General features: G+C 37.6%; 1 protein-coding gene across 1 annotated transcript in view; it reads right to left on the bottom strand.

The window, feature by feature from the left end:
• Positions 1-13,358: 13,358 nt before the first annotated feature.
• dpydb (dihydropyrimidine dehydrogenase b) overlaps positions 13,359-21,479 on the bottom strand; it is a 236,856-nt gene continuing 228,735 nt past the window's right edge. The window contains 3 exon segments of the mRNA XM_072691448.1: positions 13,359-13,878; positions 19,104-19,244; positions 20,971-21,120. Coding sequence (XP_072547549.1) covers positions 13,711-13,878; positions 19,104-19,244; positions 20,971-21,120 — 459 coding nt within the window. The 3' untranslated portion in view covers positions 13,359-13,710.

Genomic DNA, 21,479 nt, shown 5'->3' with positions numbered 1-21,479 from the left:
AAGTACAATGATAACTCCTCCTAGTACAACCAAACCCTTTGCCAGTACAACTACAACCTCATCCCAGCACAACCAAAACCCCTCCCAGTACAACCAAAACTCCTCCCAGTACAACCAAACCCTTTCCCAGTACAACCAAACCACCTACCACTACAACCAAAATTCCTCCCAGTACAACCAAACCTCTTCCCAGTACAACCAAACCTCTTCCCAGTACAACCAAAACCCCTCCCAGTACAACCAAACCTCCTCCCAGTACAACCAAACCACCTTCCACTACAACCAAAACTGCTCCAAGTACAACCAAACCCTTTCCCAGTACAACTACAACCTCATCCCAGCACAACCAAACCACCTTCCACTACAACCAAAACTCCTCCCAATACAACCAAAATTCCTCCCAGTACAACCAAACCTCTTCCCAGTACAACAAACGTCCTTTTAACAGCTTTTAATTGGTGATAAAGATTAGGTTATTCAATCCTAGATCTCCCACAGGAAAAAACGCCCCCATAGCAGCTTACTAAAATACTCAATCAACCAATTAACCAAATTCAATTGAATTCCTTTTTAATTACTTTTTTTTTAAGCATTTGGAGGGTACTTATGTTATGTTTATCCTATACTACCGCTCAAAGGTTTTAGAACACCTCCACTGGTACAATGGTAAGCAGTGAACAGCCAGGGTGTTTTTATGGGATAGAGTATTCTAACTCTTAACCTTGTAGATTTTCCTTCAGATAAATTACAGAGAAAGCCAGAGTGTGGTGAGGACAGTCTCCCACACCATCAAAACACTGGAGGAAACTGAAGAGATCTGGTACAGGAAGAGGCCTGACCGCCCAAAATACCCAACAGCTTCAGAATCCAAGTCTCTGAGAGTCAACAGCATTGTGTGATAGGCAGCTCACATGACAACACCTTGCAGCTCAGCTTAACACTGGACCAAGTCCCAGTTTCAGCCGTGAGGAGAAGACTTGGAGCTGCAGGTTTGACGGGTGGAATGACAGTAAGAAAGCCAACGCTAAGATAGCAAAATCAGAAAAGCAGACTTGCCTGGGCCAGTAAACTACTGAACATATTGGGGGTGTTCTAAAACTTTTGACCGGTAGTGTACAGTGTGAAAAATCTGCAAGGAGGCTGTAAATACTTCTTTCACAGCACTGTAGGTGAAAAGGTGTGTATGGTGGGTATTCCTGACCCGCAGTGTAGCACTGCTGAAGGATGTTACCTTTCCAACAAGTCAGTTTGTCACATTGAAAAGATCTGAAACATTAGAATGTGACAAATATGCAAAAATAGAAGAATTCGGGAAGGTTATTATTGATGAATGATGCTAATTCGCCTCAACTTCACAAGTTTCAGATAATCAGAGAACAGTAAACAGTAGAAAGCTGTGGCTAAAAGATTGTACATGTTTTTTTTTACTGCAAAATAACAGCACTTACAGTCGGCAGGGGCAGCTTCAGCAGAGCAAGAATTAGACATACAGACTTGTAAGAAAGGTCGTATACTATAATAGTTAGTAATAATTACTGAGTAACAGGAAGATACTAAATAATTAGTAGGTACTACATTATTAGGTCATGAATAATTAGTTGGTTTTAGATAATAAGTAGCTACTGAATCAGTACTGAAAAAGATACTGAATTAGTAGAACTGTTTAATAAGTAGCAGTTATTAAATAACTACTAATTCATTAATGTAGGCACTGAATAATTAGTAGATATTGAACAACTACTATCTACTGATTTATTATTATACACAGAATAATTAGTAGATATTGAACAACTAGTATCTACTGATTTATTATTATACACAGAATAATTAGTAAATATTAAATAACTAGTATCTACTGATTTATTATTATACACAGAATAATTAGTAGATATTGAATAACTAGTATCTACTGATTTATTATTATACACAGAATAATTAGTAAATATTAAATAATTAGTATCTACTGATTTATTATTATACGCTGCATAATTAGTAAATATTAAATAACTAGTATCTACTGATTTATTATTATACACAGAATAATTAGTAGATATTGAATAACTAGTATCTACTGATTTATTATTATACACAGAATAATTAGTAAATATTGAATAACTAGTATCTACTGATTTATTATTATACACAGAATAATTAGTAAATATTAAATAACTAGTATCTACTGATTTATTATTATACACAGAATAATTAGTAGATATTGAATAACTAGTATCTACTGATTTATTATTATACACAGAATAATTTGTAAATATTGAATAATTAGTATCTACTGATTTATTATTATACACAGAATAATTAGTAAATATTGAATAACTAGTATCTACTGATTTATTATTATACACAGAATAATTTGTAAATATTAAATAACTAGTATCTACTGATTTATTATTATACACAGAATAATTAGTAAATATTGAATAACTAGTATCTACTGATTTATTTTTATACACAGAATAATTAGTAGATATTGAATAACTAGTATCTACTGATTTATTATTATACAGAGAATAATTAGTAAATATTGAATAATTAGTATCTACTGATTTATTATTATATGCTGCATAATTAGTAAATATTGAATAACTAGTATCTACTGATTTATTATTATACACAGAATAATTAGTAAATATTGAATAACTAGTATCTACTGATTTATTATTATACACAGAATAATTAGTAAATATTGAATAATTAGTATCTACTGATTTATTATTATATGCTGCATAATTAGTAGATATTGAATAACTAGTATCTACTGATTTATTATTATACACAGAATAATTAGTAAATATTGAATAACTAGTATCTACTAATTTATTATTATACACAGAATAATTAGTTCTCATTGAATAATAAATAGGTACTAAATAATTAGTATTTATGTGATAGTAAGTCATTGAACAATAAGTAGATACTAATTAATCAGTAGGTTCTAAATTATTTGCTACTGATAATAGTGCTACACTGTAAGTCACTAAGCTCTACTGCATGACCTGTTCTCCTGCTAGTGGTCATCTATGGAGGCTTCAGTGTCATAAGCTTGATTTTATGCACCTGTTAGCAGCATATATTGCTGATAAAGCTGCGCATATTCATTAGAAAAGGTTTATATAATTTGAGCCATGAAGTGTAAGTACGAGAAATATGACAATTTCTTAATTAGTGAGGTTGTGGACTGGTCTAGTAATAAACTAGACTACTATTAGTATTATAAATATTAAATATAATTCCAAATTATGGCAAAGTGACTCCTGCTATGTGTTTATAGCTGATAAACATTATGCCAGAAAAACAAGCACCACACATTACTACAGTATCCTGCAGGCAGCTTGATTAATGCCCTCAATATGCAGAAACAAGTATATACAAAAAACCCATGTTCCAGTGATATTGCTGTGATTTCACTTCTGAACATCACACACTACTTCACATGGTCACAGTAGGCCACTATCCCAGGCTAAACCCCACTACAGCCACCCAGCGATTTCACATGACTCATTAAAAATGAATGCGCAAGGGCCATCATATCATTTGCATTTAGATAAAAGTCCATTTGATTTGGGAGATCTCTCCCCCACAGCGTGATCGCAGAGATTCGCCTCTAATCTGGGAGTAAATGTCCTGTAAGAGTCCCCCCCCCTTGGTTTTAGAGACGCCTGTGTGGGGAATGAAGTCGTCATTTAAAGGCCAGGCCTTCACATTTGCACTGAGGCTCAATTAAGCTATTCAAGCTCCACCCACAAATGCATTCCACCATGTCTTCAGTTTCTATGTTGGACAAGTTTTATATAGAACGCCGGCAAAAAGCTCCCATTCAACTTAATGAGACACCCCCTCCGCCCTTCCCCTATGTTCAGTTAGCCCTTTCAACCCTAAAGGCCTGTATGTGGGCCTGTGGTTCAGTCGACAAGTTCCACATCAGTGTCATAGTAGAAATGAAATACTTAGTACTAAACAATTCGTAAATACTGAATAATTAGTAAGTACTGAGTATCAAGGCAGTTTTCAAAGGATGTCACTGCTGGTTGTATCATGTATGACTATGTATGACAAATAAACTCTGATTTGATTTGATTTAGAAGGTACTGAGTAATTAGAATGTCCTGGGTAATTATTACTTACTGAATAATTAGTATGTACTGAATAATTAGTACATATTAAGTTATTAGTAGTTATTGAATGCATACTACCTACAGAATAATAAGTAGATCCTTAATAAATTACTAGATACTAATGATGTAGTTTTTATCAAATAATAAGTAGCTACTGTATAATTAGTAGGTATTAAATTACTAGATACTGATAATTTAGTATTTATCAAAAATAAGTAGCTACTGTATAATTAGTAGGTATTAAATTACTAGATACTAGTTATGTAGTTTTTATCAAATAATAAGTAGCTACTGTATAATTAGTAGGTATTAAATTACTAGATACTAGTTATGTAGTTTTTATCGAATAATAAGTAGCTACTGTATAATTAGTAGGTATTAAAGTACTAGATACCAATTATGTAGTTTTTATCAAACAATAAGTAGCTACTGTATAATTAGTAGGTATTAAATTACTAGATACTGCTAATTTAGTATTTATCAAACAATAAGTAACTACTGTATAATTAGTAGGTATTAAATTACTAGATACTAGTTATGTAGTTTTTATCAATAATAAGTAGCTACTGTATAATTAGTAGGTATTAAATTACTAGATACTAATTATTTAGTATTTATCGAACAGTAACTACTGCATAATTATTAGGTATTAAATTACTAGATACTAATTATTTAGTATTTATCAAACAGTAAGTAACTACTGTATAATTAGTAGGTATTAAATTACTAGATACTGAAAATTTAGTTTTTATCAAATAGCTACTGAATATTTAGTAGATACTGAATACCTCCATCTTGAACTCTTGACCTCTATTCTTCTACTCAGCACTCGCATTACCTCACACTGCAGCCCAGCTCCCGCTACACCAGCTCTACAGTAAAGAAGCCAACGTCCGGCAGCACACGTGTCTCAGCAGACGGATGATAGGATAAAACTGTGTCAATTTGATTTTGTTAAGTCGTTACTTTAGGTAAAGACACGAGAAGCCCACCCCGCTCACACTCCACTGAGTATTTGATAGACGTTAAATAATTCAGGCCAAGTGCAACCTTCTAATACCAGTCGCAATTTCCCAAAGGACAGACAGAGGAGGAGTGATTACACCCCCGTCCGCCAAAGTTTTAATTCTCTTCAGGAAATGGTCCTGATTCTGTGACCTTCGATGAAGAGGAACAAGCAGACAGCACTGTAGCTGTTAAAAAGGATTAGTCTGTCTGCTGGGTGACACTGAGGACTGGGTGCTCTATTGAATCCCACAGATTAAAGATAAGAGCTCATGGCGAGAGCCTAACTGCTACATCACCCAGCAGATAAAACCGGCCAGGGTTCAAAACTTCTGATTTGACTAAAAACTACAGAGGAGATGAAACCCAGCTTGAAAAGCAACAAACATAATGAAAACACATACAATATATTGACAAAAGTATTGGGACGCCAGCTCATTCATGGTTTCTTCTGGAATCAAGGGTATTACAAAGACCTGATCCTGCTTTTGTTGGAGTCACTATGATCTCTACGTTCCAGGGAAGAAGACTTTCTACTAGATTTTGGAGGAACATTGTTGTGAGGATTTGATTCATTCATTGATAAGAGGATCAGTTAGTGAGGTCAGGATGTTGAATGATCACCATTTAACCTCCATAGATCAATGCTGGGGGGCTTTATACCCCTCTAGCCCATGCCTGGCATTAGGCACCATGGTGCCAGTAGGTTCATGGTGTTTATCTGCTCCAGAGAGTCCTATTCTATTGGCAGTACCTCTCTACAGCGACTAGACAAGCTCTATGTGTGCATTTGCACATCTGTGTCAGCAATGATACAGTGAATAGTAGGATTAGTAAGAATAGTGAAAGTAATGATTATTAAGTAGTGTTAATAATAATAATAATAATAATCATCATCATCATCATCATCATTGTAATGCACATTAATTAGCTATTTGATCCCTTTTAATGTTGCTAATTGCAGATATTTGCAGGTCCAGATCACATTTATATGCCATATTTGCATTTACTATATAATCTGCACCATATATATATATGATCTATAACCCAGTAAAATGTGAAAATAATAAAAATAGAGATATTTCAACCTTAGTTTCCAACCATTTAACGACCACTTTTGATCCGTTTTATGTGCCTCCTTGAACAGAATCTCACAAATGGACTTCCGCCATAAATAAATCTTCTGATTGAATGAATGGGTAATTATGATGTCCATAAACCCCCCACAGACATGCTAGTGATTTGAATAATATCAGTCCTGGGCCATTTCTTCTGATTCGAGACGCATATCTAATGTCTGAATGATTCACGGAAACACTACAAGCCAATTTCTGCTCAATCTCAGCATGTTATGATAATAAGGAGCGCCGGTCCACCTAAACATTGAGCACAGGTTCTGGACCGAGACGGGGTTCTTTCACACTTCGCTCACAGCTTCCAAAAACTGAAGTTTCGGCGAATCACTTAGGACGACATTTCGAGCTCTTCAAGAAAAACACACGTCCAATCAGTCCTTAAAGGAACAGTTCGTGATTGATGACTCACCTCAGATGCGGTCGATCAGCCAAGACATGCTTGTCTTGGTCATTCCCTCTCCACCCCGGACCGGAGGGCTGCTGCTACTGCACTATATGGAGCTTTGGTGGTGGAGCTGCAGGTGGAGAACCTCTCTCCAGAACTGTCAGCGTAACACTGCGTAACCCATAGAGTCAGTATTACTCTACCGCCTCTACAATCCTCCAAAGGGGTTCCTACGGGGGCACTCAGAGTGTGATTTGTATTTACAGCAGTGGAGCAAATGTGAATTACACTCCCCAACTGTAGGGGGAGCCCAGGAGCAAAAAATACCAAATATTGCATAATGCTGCTTTAAATCCCAGTCTTAAATATACAGCTTAAATAAAGCAAATAGTAAAGATGACTACAAAACATGCAGAGGAGACATAAAGTCCAGAGATCTCCAACAACAAGAACAACAAAGTAGGAGCATGGATTCATTCAATCATTAATGAGGGGATATGGGATAATTTGGGATATGTACGGCTAGAATAACAAGCTGATGAGTATCAGTGAATGTGAGTGAGAGAGAGAGAGAGAGAATGCCACAGCAGACAATAGCTGGACAAAAGTGGCCTTTGGAAACAGTCACACGGGTTATGAATGATCAAACACCTCCTTCCAGGTGTTGACCGCCGAAGCACTGCCGGAAAGGTCAATATTATTTCTCTGTCAAAAAGGCGGAGGAGGAACAGGAAGGAAAGGGGAAGGCTCTCCATCCGCCTATTAACATTTATGAATAATTTAAGCAGGCATGCCTGGACATGGTCCAAACACATCATTTCCTAATTGCAATCAAATGGAGGAGGAAGTAGAATGATGCAGAGCGATGGATGTCTGGCAGCCTGAGAATGGCAGGAGATGCAGGATGGACGCTGCACTGGAGGACTCAACAGCTCATCTCCACCAGTCCAGTGTTTGGGCTCTGTGTGATCATGCTGTAATGCCTTCGACCCTGTCTCTAGGCCCACACTACAGTTCTTTACCCTCATAACTATGTTACTGTAATAATCAACATCAGCTTCATAGGCCCTAGTATAGAACCCTGTGGGACTCCAAAAGATCCAGTAAGCCATAACAAACAATTCACTATAGTTGCTGTGCTAGGATTTATTATACTAAGAAGTAATAAAAACAAGAGTTTAAAGAATAATAAACATCAAACTGTGCAGGAATAACCAAGAGATAACCATTAGCCATTTGACTAAATGCTAATGAGTCCTATTCTATTGGCAGTACTTCTCTAAAGGGACTAGACAAGCTCTGTGTGTGCATTTGCAAATCTGTGTCAGCAATGATACAGTGAATAGTAGGATTGGTAAGAATAGTGAAAGTAATGCTGATTAAGTAGTGTTAATAATAATAATAATAATAATAATAATAATAATAATAATAATAATCATCATTATCATCATAATACACATTAATTAGCTATTCAATCCATTTTAATGTTGCTAAATGCAGATTTTAGCAGGTCTAGATTACACTTATGCCATATTTGACAATCCTAATGAGTCCTGATCCAAACTGGTCTGAAATGTCACAGTTTTGATTGATCACTCCACAGACCAGAATCCCTAAACGTCTGTAAAGCATTGAAGCAGTAATTTAAACTTTTCAGGCGTATGGATCAAGGGTATGTCTGGAGAAAGAGGAAAAATTAAGCATCCAGAAAAAAACACCCTGCCTACAGTGAAGCATGGTGGTGGCTCAGTGATCTTCTGGGGCTGCTTTGCTTCCTCTGGCATTGGAAACCTGCCAGAAAATCCTAGGAGAAACATTCTGCCTTCTGTGAGGAAGCTGAAGCTTGGGTGTCATTGGGCCTTGCAACAGGACAATGATCCCAAGCATACCTTAACGTTCACCAAGGCTTGGTTTCAAAAGAAGTCCTAGAAGATTCTGAAAGAGTGGCCATCGTGGTCGCCTGACTTGAACCCCATAAAAATCTTTGGTGGGATTTGAGGAAGGTGGCTGCAGAAGCAGCAGCAAACCCAAGAGTATCAGTGAACTCGAGGACACTGACCATGAGGAATGGGCTAAGATTCCTCAGGAACGCTGCTGCCAGAAGCTGATGTCTGGTGCTCTACTAAGTACTAAGGGGCTTGAATAACTGTGAGACTGCAGCCGTCATTAAAAGTGGTGTGTTGGGTTGAATGTGGAGAAGCACTTGTTTGAGCTTGTTTGATTAGTAAGTTGATTGATTTAGCTAATGAACCTCATTTGCAGTGGGGGTGGACTAATTTCGACTGCAACTGTATTATTCCCAGTGATTAACAGTGGGGAACTCTGCAGAAATATGGTCCTGGAGGGCTGAGCTCCTGCACAGTTTTGAGCTTTTTCCTGCTCAAGCACACCTGATCCACCACCATTTCCAGGTTTAGTTCCGGGTTTAGTCCTGGTCTGAGCTTCTTTCGAGCTCACTGAGCCAATGGCAACAATGGTCAGAAAACCTTGAGAGGAGCCGAGACCCCTCTTCCTCTGCACAATAAGAAATTCAAGAAATCTGGTTCCAATAAAGATTAAAAGTAGCTTAATGGCCAGATCAAGCGAAATAAAGGGGAGGTGTGACCCATGTAAGAGCGGGTCATGAGTTTTGAAGATGGAAGTGAGTGTAGGACACATGCTCAGTGTTATTGTAGAAGAAGGGAAGAGGGAATTGTTGTAAAGTCACATGCAGAACTATGTAGCATCATTTTGCAGTGAACCAATCAACGCAAACTGTGCTGGACTCCAGGCCCTCGGTATTACCAGGCAGAATAGTGTAGAACACCAACGCTCAACACAGGAGAGCATGATTTCTCTCAGGCAGCGACGCCACGCCTACACCAAAAAAGTACTAAGCCAGGACTCTTCACAATACACTCACCTACTGCTGTAAATCACTGCGGGTAAGAGCTTCTGCTAAATAAGTAAATGTTTTCCCATCCTTATGCTCTGGTGCACGCCTGAAATCATTCAACGTAGCTTCAGACGCTGCTGCTTCAGCTCTGCACGGGTGAACGGAAAAGATTTAAGCAAAAAAAGCTGGAGGAATTTGGGATGTTTTATATTACTTATTTGAAATAAATAAACTGAGGTGTAGTTACTGGTATAGGTGTAGGTGCAGATTAACCAGTGAAGTGTGTAGATGTTCTGCAAGGTTCTGTGTGGATTTCCTAATCAAACTGTAGCCCCAAACTGCAAAAGCCATGGACAACCAACCCAGGGACACCCCAAAAGACCAAATTACTCTTAGACACATCCAGTACTAAGCAGCAGGAGGCTTTATGTAAAGCCCTGTAGGGAGCAGATCTGACCATTCGAGGCATTGACGCCACAAGACCTCTGAAGATGTCCTGTGGTATCTGGACCACCAAGACTAACGTTAGCAGCAGATCCTTTAAGTCCTGTAAGTTGTATGATCGGTGAGGCCTCTATGAGCCTTCATCAATTCATCAGCCTAAGGTGCCCATGACCCTGTTGCTTGTTCACCGGTTGTCCTTTCTCAGAGCACTTTTGGTAGGTACTGACCACTGCAAACCAGGGACACCCCACAAGACCTGCCTGGTGGCAGACAAATTTCTCATAGACATGTCCAGGCTGCATGATCCTTTATGTAAAAGCCTGCATAGTGCACTATGTAGGGAGTAGGAAGGATTTTAGGGGTCAGTCCATTTTCAGACCACCAATGCCATTAGTATTGTATAGCTAAAGCTGGCCAGCCAAAGCTCTGTCCTTTAGTGGCAACTCCTGCCCAATATTGAGAAGGTCCCAACAGATCTAACCATTCAAGGTATGGAGACCACAAGACCTCTGAGGTGTCCTGTGGTATCTGGAACAACAAGACTAACATTAGCAGCAGATCCTTTAAGTCCTGTAAGTTGTGAGATGGGTGGGGCCTCCATGAGCCTTCATCAATTCATCAGCTTGAGGTGCCCAAGACCCTGTCGCAGGTTCACCAGTTGTCCTTTCTTGGTAGGTAGGTGCTGACCACTGCATACCGGGAACACCCCACAAGTCCTGCCTGATGTTTTGAAGACATTCTGACCCAGTTGTCTAGAACTTCACAGTTTGCTTCCTGTCTCAGATTCTTACCTTTATTAACAACCAGGATCTAAACCACTGTAAGCAACTGTGATGTTCTAGACGACTGGGTCAGAACATCTCCTGATATGCAGTGGTCAGTACCTAAAGTACCAAAAGTGCTCCACTGAAGGACAACCGATAAATTAGTGACATTAGGGTCATTGACGCTCATGGAGGCCTCATCCACCTCACAATTTACAGGGCTCAGGACACCTTCAGAGGTCTTGGGAAGCCCACCCCTCAGCGGGTCAGAGCTGTTTTGCTGGCACGAGGGGGACCTCAACCATATTAGGCTCCTATGAGCCAAGAGATGCCGGGGTGAGCGTGGTGGTGGTGATGATGAGCATTACTGCTGCAGGACGAGACGGTGATTTGAGGGGCCTGTTGTGAATTTACTTCTTATCTCAGATGGTTGTTTTCCACAATCCAACACATTCCAGAAAACAGGTTCAGTCGAGGCTAAATGAGTGACATTCCCGCACAAACTGAAGATTTGTGAAAGCAGAGCATTCACTGTAATCCCTCACTATTGTGCAGCGATAATAACGCTGAAATAACTCCGGCATGCGCGGCTGCTGTGGTTCAGGAGCTGCGTTTTTTATGCATTTCAAACGAAATCCTCACAGTAGGTCTCTTTTCTTTCTCTCCTTGTTTTTTTTCCTCTCCTTCTTTTTCTGAAAGAGATGGTTATGATAGCATTTTAATTAACTCTATCTTTAGAGCGGTCCAGTGTGCTGAACGCGGTGTTTGTTTGCGAAGCCCACAGTCATGCAGAAATCACATTAACAGAACAGAGAGAGGGAGAACGCCGGCGTCTCAAACTTTTATTCAAATCAGCAACAAAGAACGCTTGCTTTGCCAAAACGAATCAATTGTGTCTCACATAAGTGTTCAATTGATGCATCTTAGGCTTTGTCACGAGCACAATTTGGATGCTTCATTCTTTGTGCGTTGAAACATAAAGCTGGAGAGCCATGCCTTTAATATGTTGAGTTATACATGTGCCTGAACGATTGGACTCAGGCCTGCACTGCTGAGCTGTTTCACTGTATTTGTTTTTACCAGCTGAACAAAATATAGAAGAATCACAGACAGGCATTTAACACTGAGCTCACTGGTTTAGCATCAGAAATGACTACTTTGTAGGTAAATTAGTCCCAAATTTGAGCAAAATCATTTAAAACGGTAAACTTTAAGTTATAAACAGCTTGTCTAGTCCCTGTAGAGAAGTACTGCCAATAGAATAGGACTCTCTGGAGCAGGTCAACATGATGAACCTATTGGCACCATGCTGCCTAATAATGGCAGGCGTGGGCTAGAGGAATTAAGCTGTGGAGCAGTGGAAGAACTGTGTTCTCTGGAAAGATGGTTGGTGCTCCTTCCAGTACTTTTGGGATGCGTTGGGGAGTTGGGGAGGTGGGTTGTGATCATCCAACATCCTGACCTCACTAACGCTCTTGTTGCAGAATGCAATTAAATCCTCACAGCAATGCTCCTCCAAAATCTAGTAGAAAGTCTTCTTCCCTGGACAGTAGAGACAGTTACTCCAACAAAAGCAGGATCCACTCTTTTTAATTCCCTTGATTTCAGAGGAAACAATGAACGAGCAGGTGTCCCAATACTTTTGTCCATAAAGTGTAAAGGTTTTCCTTGGGAATCCACTGTGATGTGATGTAGACTCCACTGAACACTACAAGGATGAGCTGCACACTGTGAGCTTTTCGGTCTTGATTGCCACTACAGGATAATGCAAGCATAAGCTTTGGTTGTGCTCATCTAGCTGTGTTCTAACTGTTCTTCTAACTGTTCTGTGTTCTTCTGACTGTTCTTATTACGGTTCTCCAAGCTGTTTTTCTAAGTGTTCAGCTAACTGTTCTTTTCTAACTGTTCTTTTGTGTTCTTCTAACTGTTCTTCAGGCTGTTTTTTGTAACTGTTCATCTAACTGTTCTTTTCTAATTGGGTTCTTCTGACTGTTCTTCAAGCTGTTCTTCAAACTGTTATTTTCTTTTTTCTCACTGTTCTTTTAACTGTTCATCTAACTGTTCTTTTCTAATTGTGTTCTTCAAGCTGTTCTAACTGTTCTTTTCTGTGTTCTTCTGACTGTTCTTTCAACTGTTCTTCTGTGTTTTTCTTACTGTTCTTCAAGCTGTTTTTCTAACTGTTCAGCTAACTGTTCTTTTCTAACTGTTCCTCTAACTGTTCTTCTGTGTAAAATAAACGTAAATAAACTCACATTTGATTGACAGGTATATAAGATTTTATTTCATTGAAAACAAAATGTACAGATGTTTTCAGTGGTGACAAAAATCGTATCGTCTCTAGTCTCATATTTATGAATCACATTTAACATATAAGGTGGATGAGGAAGCAGGAATTGTATTAATATACATATCGCTGCTGTTGAGCAAAACAACTTGTATCTCCAACATAGCGAAGAGAAGAAACCCCTTCTGAACCATAAATGGACGTCAATGGAAAAAGTCATTTTAGAGTATTTCTATTGGTCCATGCATCGGGAAATTCTGAGACAATGTAAAGCACAACTGCAAGACTCACATTATGTTAATAAGTGAAAAATGGTAAAAATGGAGATACGTGTTTTTCTATGATAACCCAGTCTACAGAATCCTCACATATTGTCACTTGTTCCAGCCTGAGCTGATCCCACTCAGATATGCACACCTTAGAGAGATGGACAATGCTAAACATCAACACTGCGGGCTATTGTTTTCCAAATAATGCAACTATTTTTTCGGGCTGGTGCAATTATTTTCTGCATAACAGGCTTGGGAATACGAGGCAATTATTTCTACCACCTAATTATTCATTTTCATAATAAAGGTAATTTTTCTACACAACAATTACGAGCAGATTCTGTGCCGGTCCTCCGTTTTCCAGCCTTTCCCTCCCTCTTCTTTTTTTTTGTGGTCAGGTAAGAGCTCACGGCCTGCTTTAGTAAACGGGGCTAACTGGAGGCAGGCCCCTCTTAGGCACGTACGGCGTTGCCCTGGTAACCATCCTGATGCAGTCGATGATGGGGCAGACGCTAAGGCAGAGAGTGCAGCCGGTGCAGCTGTCCATGATTACAGGAAGATGGGTCTCAGGGTCAAATTTAATAGCCTGAAAAAGAAGAAGAGGAGGGAGAGGGGGGGCTATTACATTAGAGCAATTACCCACTCTCCATAGGAGGATTTCCCCCACTCAGGAGAGAGCTTTTCAAGGAAGAGGGAAAAGACAACAACAACAGAGACATGCAGCCTTCTTTAAGGTGAACACTCTGCTTCGCTCACTTACGGATGAGTCTGTGTAGAGCGGTGACACTGGGCAACAGTGCAGCAGTAAACAGGTACAAACAGCACCAGTGGCTTCATTTCTGCCTGTAGGCCATAGTTCTAGATAACAGTGAGTCATACAGTGGCAGAAACCCCTTAATCAGGCCTATTAGACATTACTGAACACCTCCACACGCTTCGAGGAGAGTGTGTGATTCTAAACGTCTGGCTTTAAGCTTCTGTCAGCTGTTAGCTACACTAACCCTCGTACAGTGAAAAAATGACCTCGCAAATTTCAGACCAACAAACAAACAGAAATATGAATTACTTAAGCCTGAATTCATCTGCTGATCATTCTGAAAGTTCCTATTTATATAAATTAAGCAAAAATAAAACAACATTCTTGTTATGTCGTGCGGACACCCATTGAAGTCTTTTCCATTACTGGATCTGTAGGTTTACGGGTTTGTATGGATCACGCATTAATTCCATATTAATTACTGAACAATTTCTGAACAATATAGTAGATACTGAATAATTAACCAGAGATACTGAATAGGTCATATTATTTACTGAATATTTCGTATGAAATGTTGAATAATTTCTTAAGTGACCCTAAAATTTATAAATATTTAAATTTATTCATAGTGTCTACCAGATACTTCATAAATTAAATAATTTATAGTAGATGGTGTGAAATTAAAATTAGATCCTGAATAATTTATAGTTATACATACTTTATAGTAGATACCGGATAATCTAGTACCTACTAAAAATGATCCAGTATTGACTTAGTATTTCTAGTACACACTGGATAAGTCATTGTAGATGTATTGTAGATAATACAAAATTCATAGTAGATACTGAATAATAAATAGTAGATACTGTATAATAAACAGTGGATACTGAGTATGTATAGTAGATACTGAACAATAAATAGTAGACACTGAGTATTTACTAATACTAATTAGTAGATTAGATAGAATAGTAAATAGTAGATACTGAGTATTTACTAATACTAATTAGTAGATTAGATAGAATAGTAAATAGTAGATACTGAGTATTTATAATAGATAGTGTATAATAAATAGCAGATATTGAGTATTTATAGTAGATACTTTATAATTAATAGCAGATACTGAGTATTTATAGTAGATACTCAATAATAAATAGCAGATACTGAGTATTTATAGTAGATACTGTATTATAAATAGCAGATACTGAGTATTTATAGTAGATACTGAATAATAAATAGCAGATATTGAGTATTTATAGTAGATACTCAATAATAAATAGCAGATACTGAGTATTTATAATAGATAGTATATAATAAATAGTAGATACTGAATATTTATAATAGATAGTATATAAGAAATAGTAGATACTGAATATTTATAATAGATACTTTATAATAAATAGCAGATACTGAGTATTTATAATAGATAGTATATAAGAAATAGTAGATACTGAATATTTATAATAGATACTTTATAATAAATAGCAGATACTGAGTATTTATAATAGATAGTATATAAGAAATAGTAGATACTGAATATTTATAGTAGATACTGTATAATAAATAGCAGATACTGAGTATTTATAATAGATAGTATATAAGAAATAGTAGATACTGAATATTTATAATAGATACTTTATAATAAATAGCAGATACTGAGTATTTATAATAGATAGTATATAAGAAATAGTAGATACTGAATATTTATAGTAGATACTGTATAATAAATAGCAGATACTGAGTATTTATAATCGATAGTATATAAGAAATAGTAGATACTGAATATTTATAGTAGATACTTTATAATAAATAGCAGATACTGAGTATTTATAATAGATACTTTATAATAAATAGCAGATACTGAGTATTTATAATAGATACTTTATAGTAAATAGCAGATACTGAGTATTTATAGTGGATACTTTATAATAAATAGCAGATACTGAGTATTTATAGTAGATACTTTATAGTAAATAGCAGATACTGAGTATTTATACTAGATAATGAATAATAAATAGCAGATATTGAGTATTTATAGTAGATACTTTATAGTAAATAGCAGATACTGAGTATTTATAGTAGATACTTTATAGTAAATAGCAGATACTAAGTATTTATAGTAGATACTTTATAGTAAATAGCAGATACTGAGTATTTATAGTAGATAATGAATAATAAATAGCAGATACTGAGTATTTATAGTAGATACTTTATAGTAAATAGCAGATACTGAGTATTTATAGTAGATACTTTATAGTAAATAGCAGATACTGAGTATTTATATTAGATAATGAATAATAAATAGCAGATACTGAGTATTTATAGTAGATACTTTATAGTAAATAGCAGATACTGAGTATTTATAGTAGATAATGAATAATAAATAGCAGATATTGAGTATTTATAGTAGATACTTTATAGTAAATAGCAGATACTGAGTATTTATAACAGATAATAGAACTGTCTTTCCCTTCAGAGAGCTGAGAAGAGCCAGACTGTGAGGAACTCCACTCTGAAACTTCCTCCACAGGGTTTCAGCTGGACTGACGGAGCCACTTGAAGACGTTTAGCTTTTTTTTTGTATCTTTGGCCGGATGCTGGGGATCACGGTCATGTTGAATAGATGAACTCCCTCCAGCAATTTCAGGGTTCTGGACGGAGGCAGCAGGCTTTACTTCAAGGACACCATCTGCCTTCTGGCTTCACTCCTCTTTGTGACTCTCTTCTTGACACCCCTCCTTACAGCCCTGAACTTTGCAGGGTGATATTTTTACAACCTCACGCACAGACTAATCACCCTGTGACATCAAGGCCTTTGGCTGGATGCTGGTGGTCTCTATACAGTCTGGTGGGATGACCTGATATAGGAAAGCTTTTGGTGCAGCCAGATGCCACCATATGCCATACATGTTTCAAGGGATATCTGCAGCCTTTCAGACCTTATTTTTATATCTGTCTCCTGATCTGTGCCTCTCTATCCATCCCACAATCTGTGCTGCAAGTCCATAGGTCTTCTGAAAGCCCACTGCTGCCCAGGCCTTAACCCTTCAAATCTCAGATATCACTGGCTATAACAAAGATAACTCCAGACCAGTTCTCACCGGTACCCGAACGAGTGGAGGAAGAGGAGGTACTTTATTATAATACGAACTAAAAACAGACTGAAAGGAGCTGGAATTACTGATTCTCATGAATGTGACACTTTTCCTCTTTTCCTTTCTATTCCTTTGCTTAGATTCTTTCCTTTTCCTTGTTTTCTTCCTTTAGATACATTTTTACTTTTCTTTTTATTTTCTTCTATTGCTTTCCTTCTTTTTCATTCCTGTTTTCCTTTTTATTCCTTTTGTCCATTTTCTGTCCAATTGTTTTTTATTTTATTTTCCATTCCTTTTCCTTTATTCTTCAGTTTACATTTTCCCATTTTATTTATTTATTTATCTATTTATTTATTTTTCCTTTCTTTTCACTGCTCCTTTACCATTTTTATTTCCGTTCTCTTTTTCTCTTTCTTCTTTCCTCTTTCATGGTCTTTCATGTTCCCTTTTTCTTTCTGTTACATGTTTCCTTCCTTTTTTCTTATTTCTTTCTTTTTCTTTCCTGCTTTTGTGGGTTTTTTTTTACTTTATTTTCCGTTTTCATTCATTTTTCCTTTCTTTCTTTCTTTTTCTCTCCCCCTTTCCTTACTTTGTCTTTTTCCTTTTCCTTTCCTTGTTTTTCCATTTTTCCTTTTTCTTTCTTTTACTTTCCCTATTCCTTTCTTTCTTCCTTTACGTTTTTATAATTTCCTCTTTTTTCTCTTTCTTTTCCACCTACCTTTTTGTTTTTTTCTTTCTTCCCTTTTACCTCTCCCCTTTCCTTACTTTTTCTTTTTCTTTTCCATTCCTCCTTTTCCACTTTTCCTTCTTTTTCTGTTTTTTTCCTTTTTACTTTTTCTTTCCTTTACTTTCCCTATTCCTTTCTTTCTTCCTTTTCCTTTCTTTCTTCCAATTTCCCCTTTTCTTTTCTCTTTCTTTCCCACCTACCTTTTAGTTTTTTTCTATTTTTTCTCCTTCTCTTTTTCCTCTCCCCTTTCCATAGTTGTTCTTTTCTTTTTCATTCCATTTCCTTCTTTCTTCAGTTTCTCCTTTTCCATTTTTCCATTTTATTCTTTTTCCTTTCATTTTATTTATTTTTTTTAATTTTCTTCTTCCATTTCATTTCTTTTCCTTCTCTTTTCTCTTTCCTTTCTGATCCTCATTTTCCAATTTTCTTTCTTTTTCCTTTTTTTTTTTTTTTACATTTTTCCTTTTTCTTTCTTTTACTTTTCTTTTTTCTTTCTTTCTTTCTTTGCTTTTTTATAATTTCCCCTTTTCTTTTCTCTTTCTTCCCCACCTACCTGTTGTTTTTCTCCTTCCCTTTTACCTCCCCCCTTTCCTCCCTTTTTCTTTTTCCTTTCCGCTCCTCCTTTTTCTGTTTTTCCTTTTTATTTTTTATTTACTTCACTTTCCCTTTTTCTTTCTTTCTTCCTTTCCAATTTTCCCCTTTTCTTTCCCACCTTTTTGTTTTTTCTATTTTTTTCTCCTTCCCTTTTTCCTCTCCTCTTTCCTCCCTTTTTCTTTTCCCTTTTTTTCAATTTCTTTTCTCTTTCTTTTCCTTTCCTCCTTTTTCCGTTTTCATTCATTTTTTCCTTTCCTTCTTCCTCTCCCCCTTTTCTTTTCCATTCCTTTTTCATTGTTCTTCAGTTTCTCCTTTTCCGCTTTCCCCTTTTATTCTCTTTTTCTTTCTCGTTCCCTTTTCCTTTTCTTCTTCTTTTTCATTTCTTTTCCTTCTCTTTTCTCTTTCCTTGCCATTCCTCCTTTTCCACTTTGTCACTTTTCCCATTTCCTTTCTTTCTCTTTCCTTTTTTCCTCACTTTTCTTTCCTTTCCTTTTTTATTTCCTTTCTTTCTTCTATAAAGTCACCGTTTCAGAGACAGCAGACGTCCTGGTGACGCTGGTGACTGTAAGTAAAGGCAGCTCACTGTGTAAACAGAGGTGTTTTGTTCGATTTCAGGTGCCGTGTCAGAGCCGATCAGGTACCTGGTATCCAGAGTCGTTGCAGGTCATGTAGCACTTGCCACAGTTGATGCACATCTCCGGATCAATAAGAGCCTGGACCTGGTCCTTGTTGTCCAGTTCCTGGTAGGCCCCGATGTGCTTCAGAGCCTTCGCAATCACATCCTGCACACAGGGAAATGCCCACAGGAAATACAACGAGAGTGCTTTATTAAATCAGGGCTACAACAATCGCTCCATTTCCCATTTGTCTTTCTCAGTCTTGGAACTTAACTTTCCCCCCAGCGAGGCTTCGGCCCGGCTGTTTATTAAAGTCTGGTTTACAGGACTGGAGTTTAGACACAAAGACGGAACACAGAGAGACGTTCAGGCCCTAGTGTTAGCTGTAGTCTCAGACCGAGCTCAGCACTGTCTACACCTGTTTTGGGATCAGCTGAACGGTTAGAACTAGAGATGGCGCATCAGTATGGGTTGGTATGGGTGTGTTTGGAGGCTGATATCAACAATAAATGCTAATTTGAGAAATCGTAAAGCAGTAAAGCTGCTTATCAGCTCAGTAAATCACTGATATTATAAAAAACACTAATAATAACACTCCTACAGAAAGTGGTGGAGGTTCTCCATCACTGTGTTCATCATTAGAACATCTCCAAAGTTCTCCTCTCTCATAGAGTCTAGTATTATTTAGAATTCTCCTCAGATCAACACCTGGTTTGGTGGTAAATCAGGGTTTAATGATGGTAAATCAGGTGAGCTGCTGCTGCTGCTGCTGCTGCTGATGGAGTTGAACACATCCTCCACGCTGTGCTGGCTGGACTGGGGGGGGGGGGGGTGTCCAGGAGAACCCTGGAGGAACCGAGCTCTGTTCTTCAGACTAGCTCACCGACAAGATCTCACTATATGTCCAAATGTTTGTAGACACCCCTTCAGCTACATAAGTTGCACCCATTGCTGACACAGATGTGCAAATGCACACACACACAGCTTATCTAGTCCCTGTAGAGAAGTACCGCCAATAGACCTAATGCCAAGCGTGGACTAGAGGGGTAAAAAGCCCCCCAACATTGAGCTGTGGAGCCGTGGAAGAACTGTGTTCTCTGGAATGATGGTGGAGCTCCATCCAGTACTTTTGGGAGAAATTGTGGAGTTGGGGATGATAAGGTGGGGTGGTGTTCCAGCATCATCCATCATCATCCTGACCTTACTAACGCTCTTGTTGCTGAATGCAACCTGTAATTCCTCACAGCAATGCTCCTCCATATTTTAGTAGAAAGCCCTCATCCTCTTTGGACAGTAGAGACAGTTATTCCAACAAAAGCAGGACAAACTTGTTTTGATACCCTTGATTTTAGAAGAATGAATGAGCAGTTGTCCAAATACTTTTGTCCATGTAGGTTTTAACTCATTCTGCCTGTAAGAAAATCCTTTAAATCAGTTAAATGTATTAACCCCTTAGACCCTGCATGTAAGCCCACAATTTGTCACTCACATTATGACACCGCTATCATTTTCATAGGCCCCAAAATTGAACCCTGTGGGACTCCACATGATATATATATATATATATATATATATATATATATATATATATATATATATATATATATATAGGCTTTATTTGTATACCAATTTGGTATTTTACTAAATATAATGTAAACACTGGCCGTATTCTCATATCGAGAATGTAATGTGGGCTGAATACAGACACCTCCACCTCACTTCTGTATTCTGAAAGTGTGTTCCCATTACTTGTATTCCATTACAGTCGAGCCCAGTCAGTGCATCCTTACATTTTACCATAATGTAAATTTTCATCCTGGCGCAAATGGCACTGAAATATCTTTCTGACAGGAAAGTTGTTTGAAGCTGAGCTTGAAAAAGAAGCACTTACGTTCACACTGGGCACAGGTTTCTTGGGGGCGTAAACCTGAGCGTCATCGTTATTCGCCACAATGGCAGCATTGGCATTCCTCAGACTCTTCTTATACTGAGCCACAGCACTGTTCTTCTCCATGAGGTATGGTCCAAAACTCGGCAAACTCTAGGGAAGAGGTAGAGGGTGAAGACCGGCTTTTAGAAACATGCTCTCAAATGACAATTCTGCAAAAAATTTGAATTCAGGCTAGTAATAAAATAAAATATTAATAATAAAAGTAACACTGCTTAGCTATGTTAGCTATGTGTTTATAGCTAACAGTGAGTCATACAGTGTCAGAAACCACATAGTCAAGTCTTTAAAGAATACTGAACACCTCCAGACGGTTTGAGGAGAGTTTAAAGATTTGGACATGCAATTAGCATTATTAGCATTAGCATTAGCATTTCTATTTTAACTTTTCTAGCTTTGTAGCTCCCGTCTAAAATGAATGCTTATTGTACTAATGGTGCCGGTAAATGCAG

This window comes from Salminus brasiliensis, chromosome 11 (genome assembly GCF_030463535.1).
Source record: "Salminus brasiliensis chromosome 11, fSalBra1.hap2, whole genome shotgun sequence".
Classification (NCBI taxonomy): domain Eukaryota; kingdom Metazoa; phylum Chordata; class Actinopteri; order Characiformes; family Bryconidae; genus Salminus; species Salminus brasiliensis.
The sequence above is the reverse complement of the archived record's forward strand: the minus strand, read 5'-3'. Positions and strand labels throughout refer to the sequence as shown.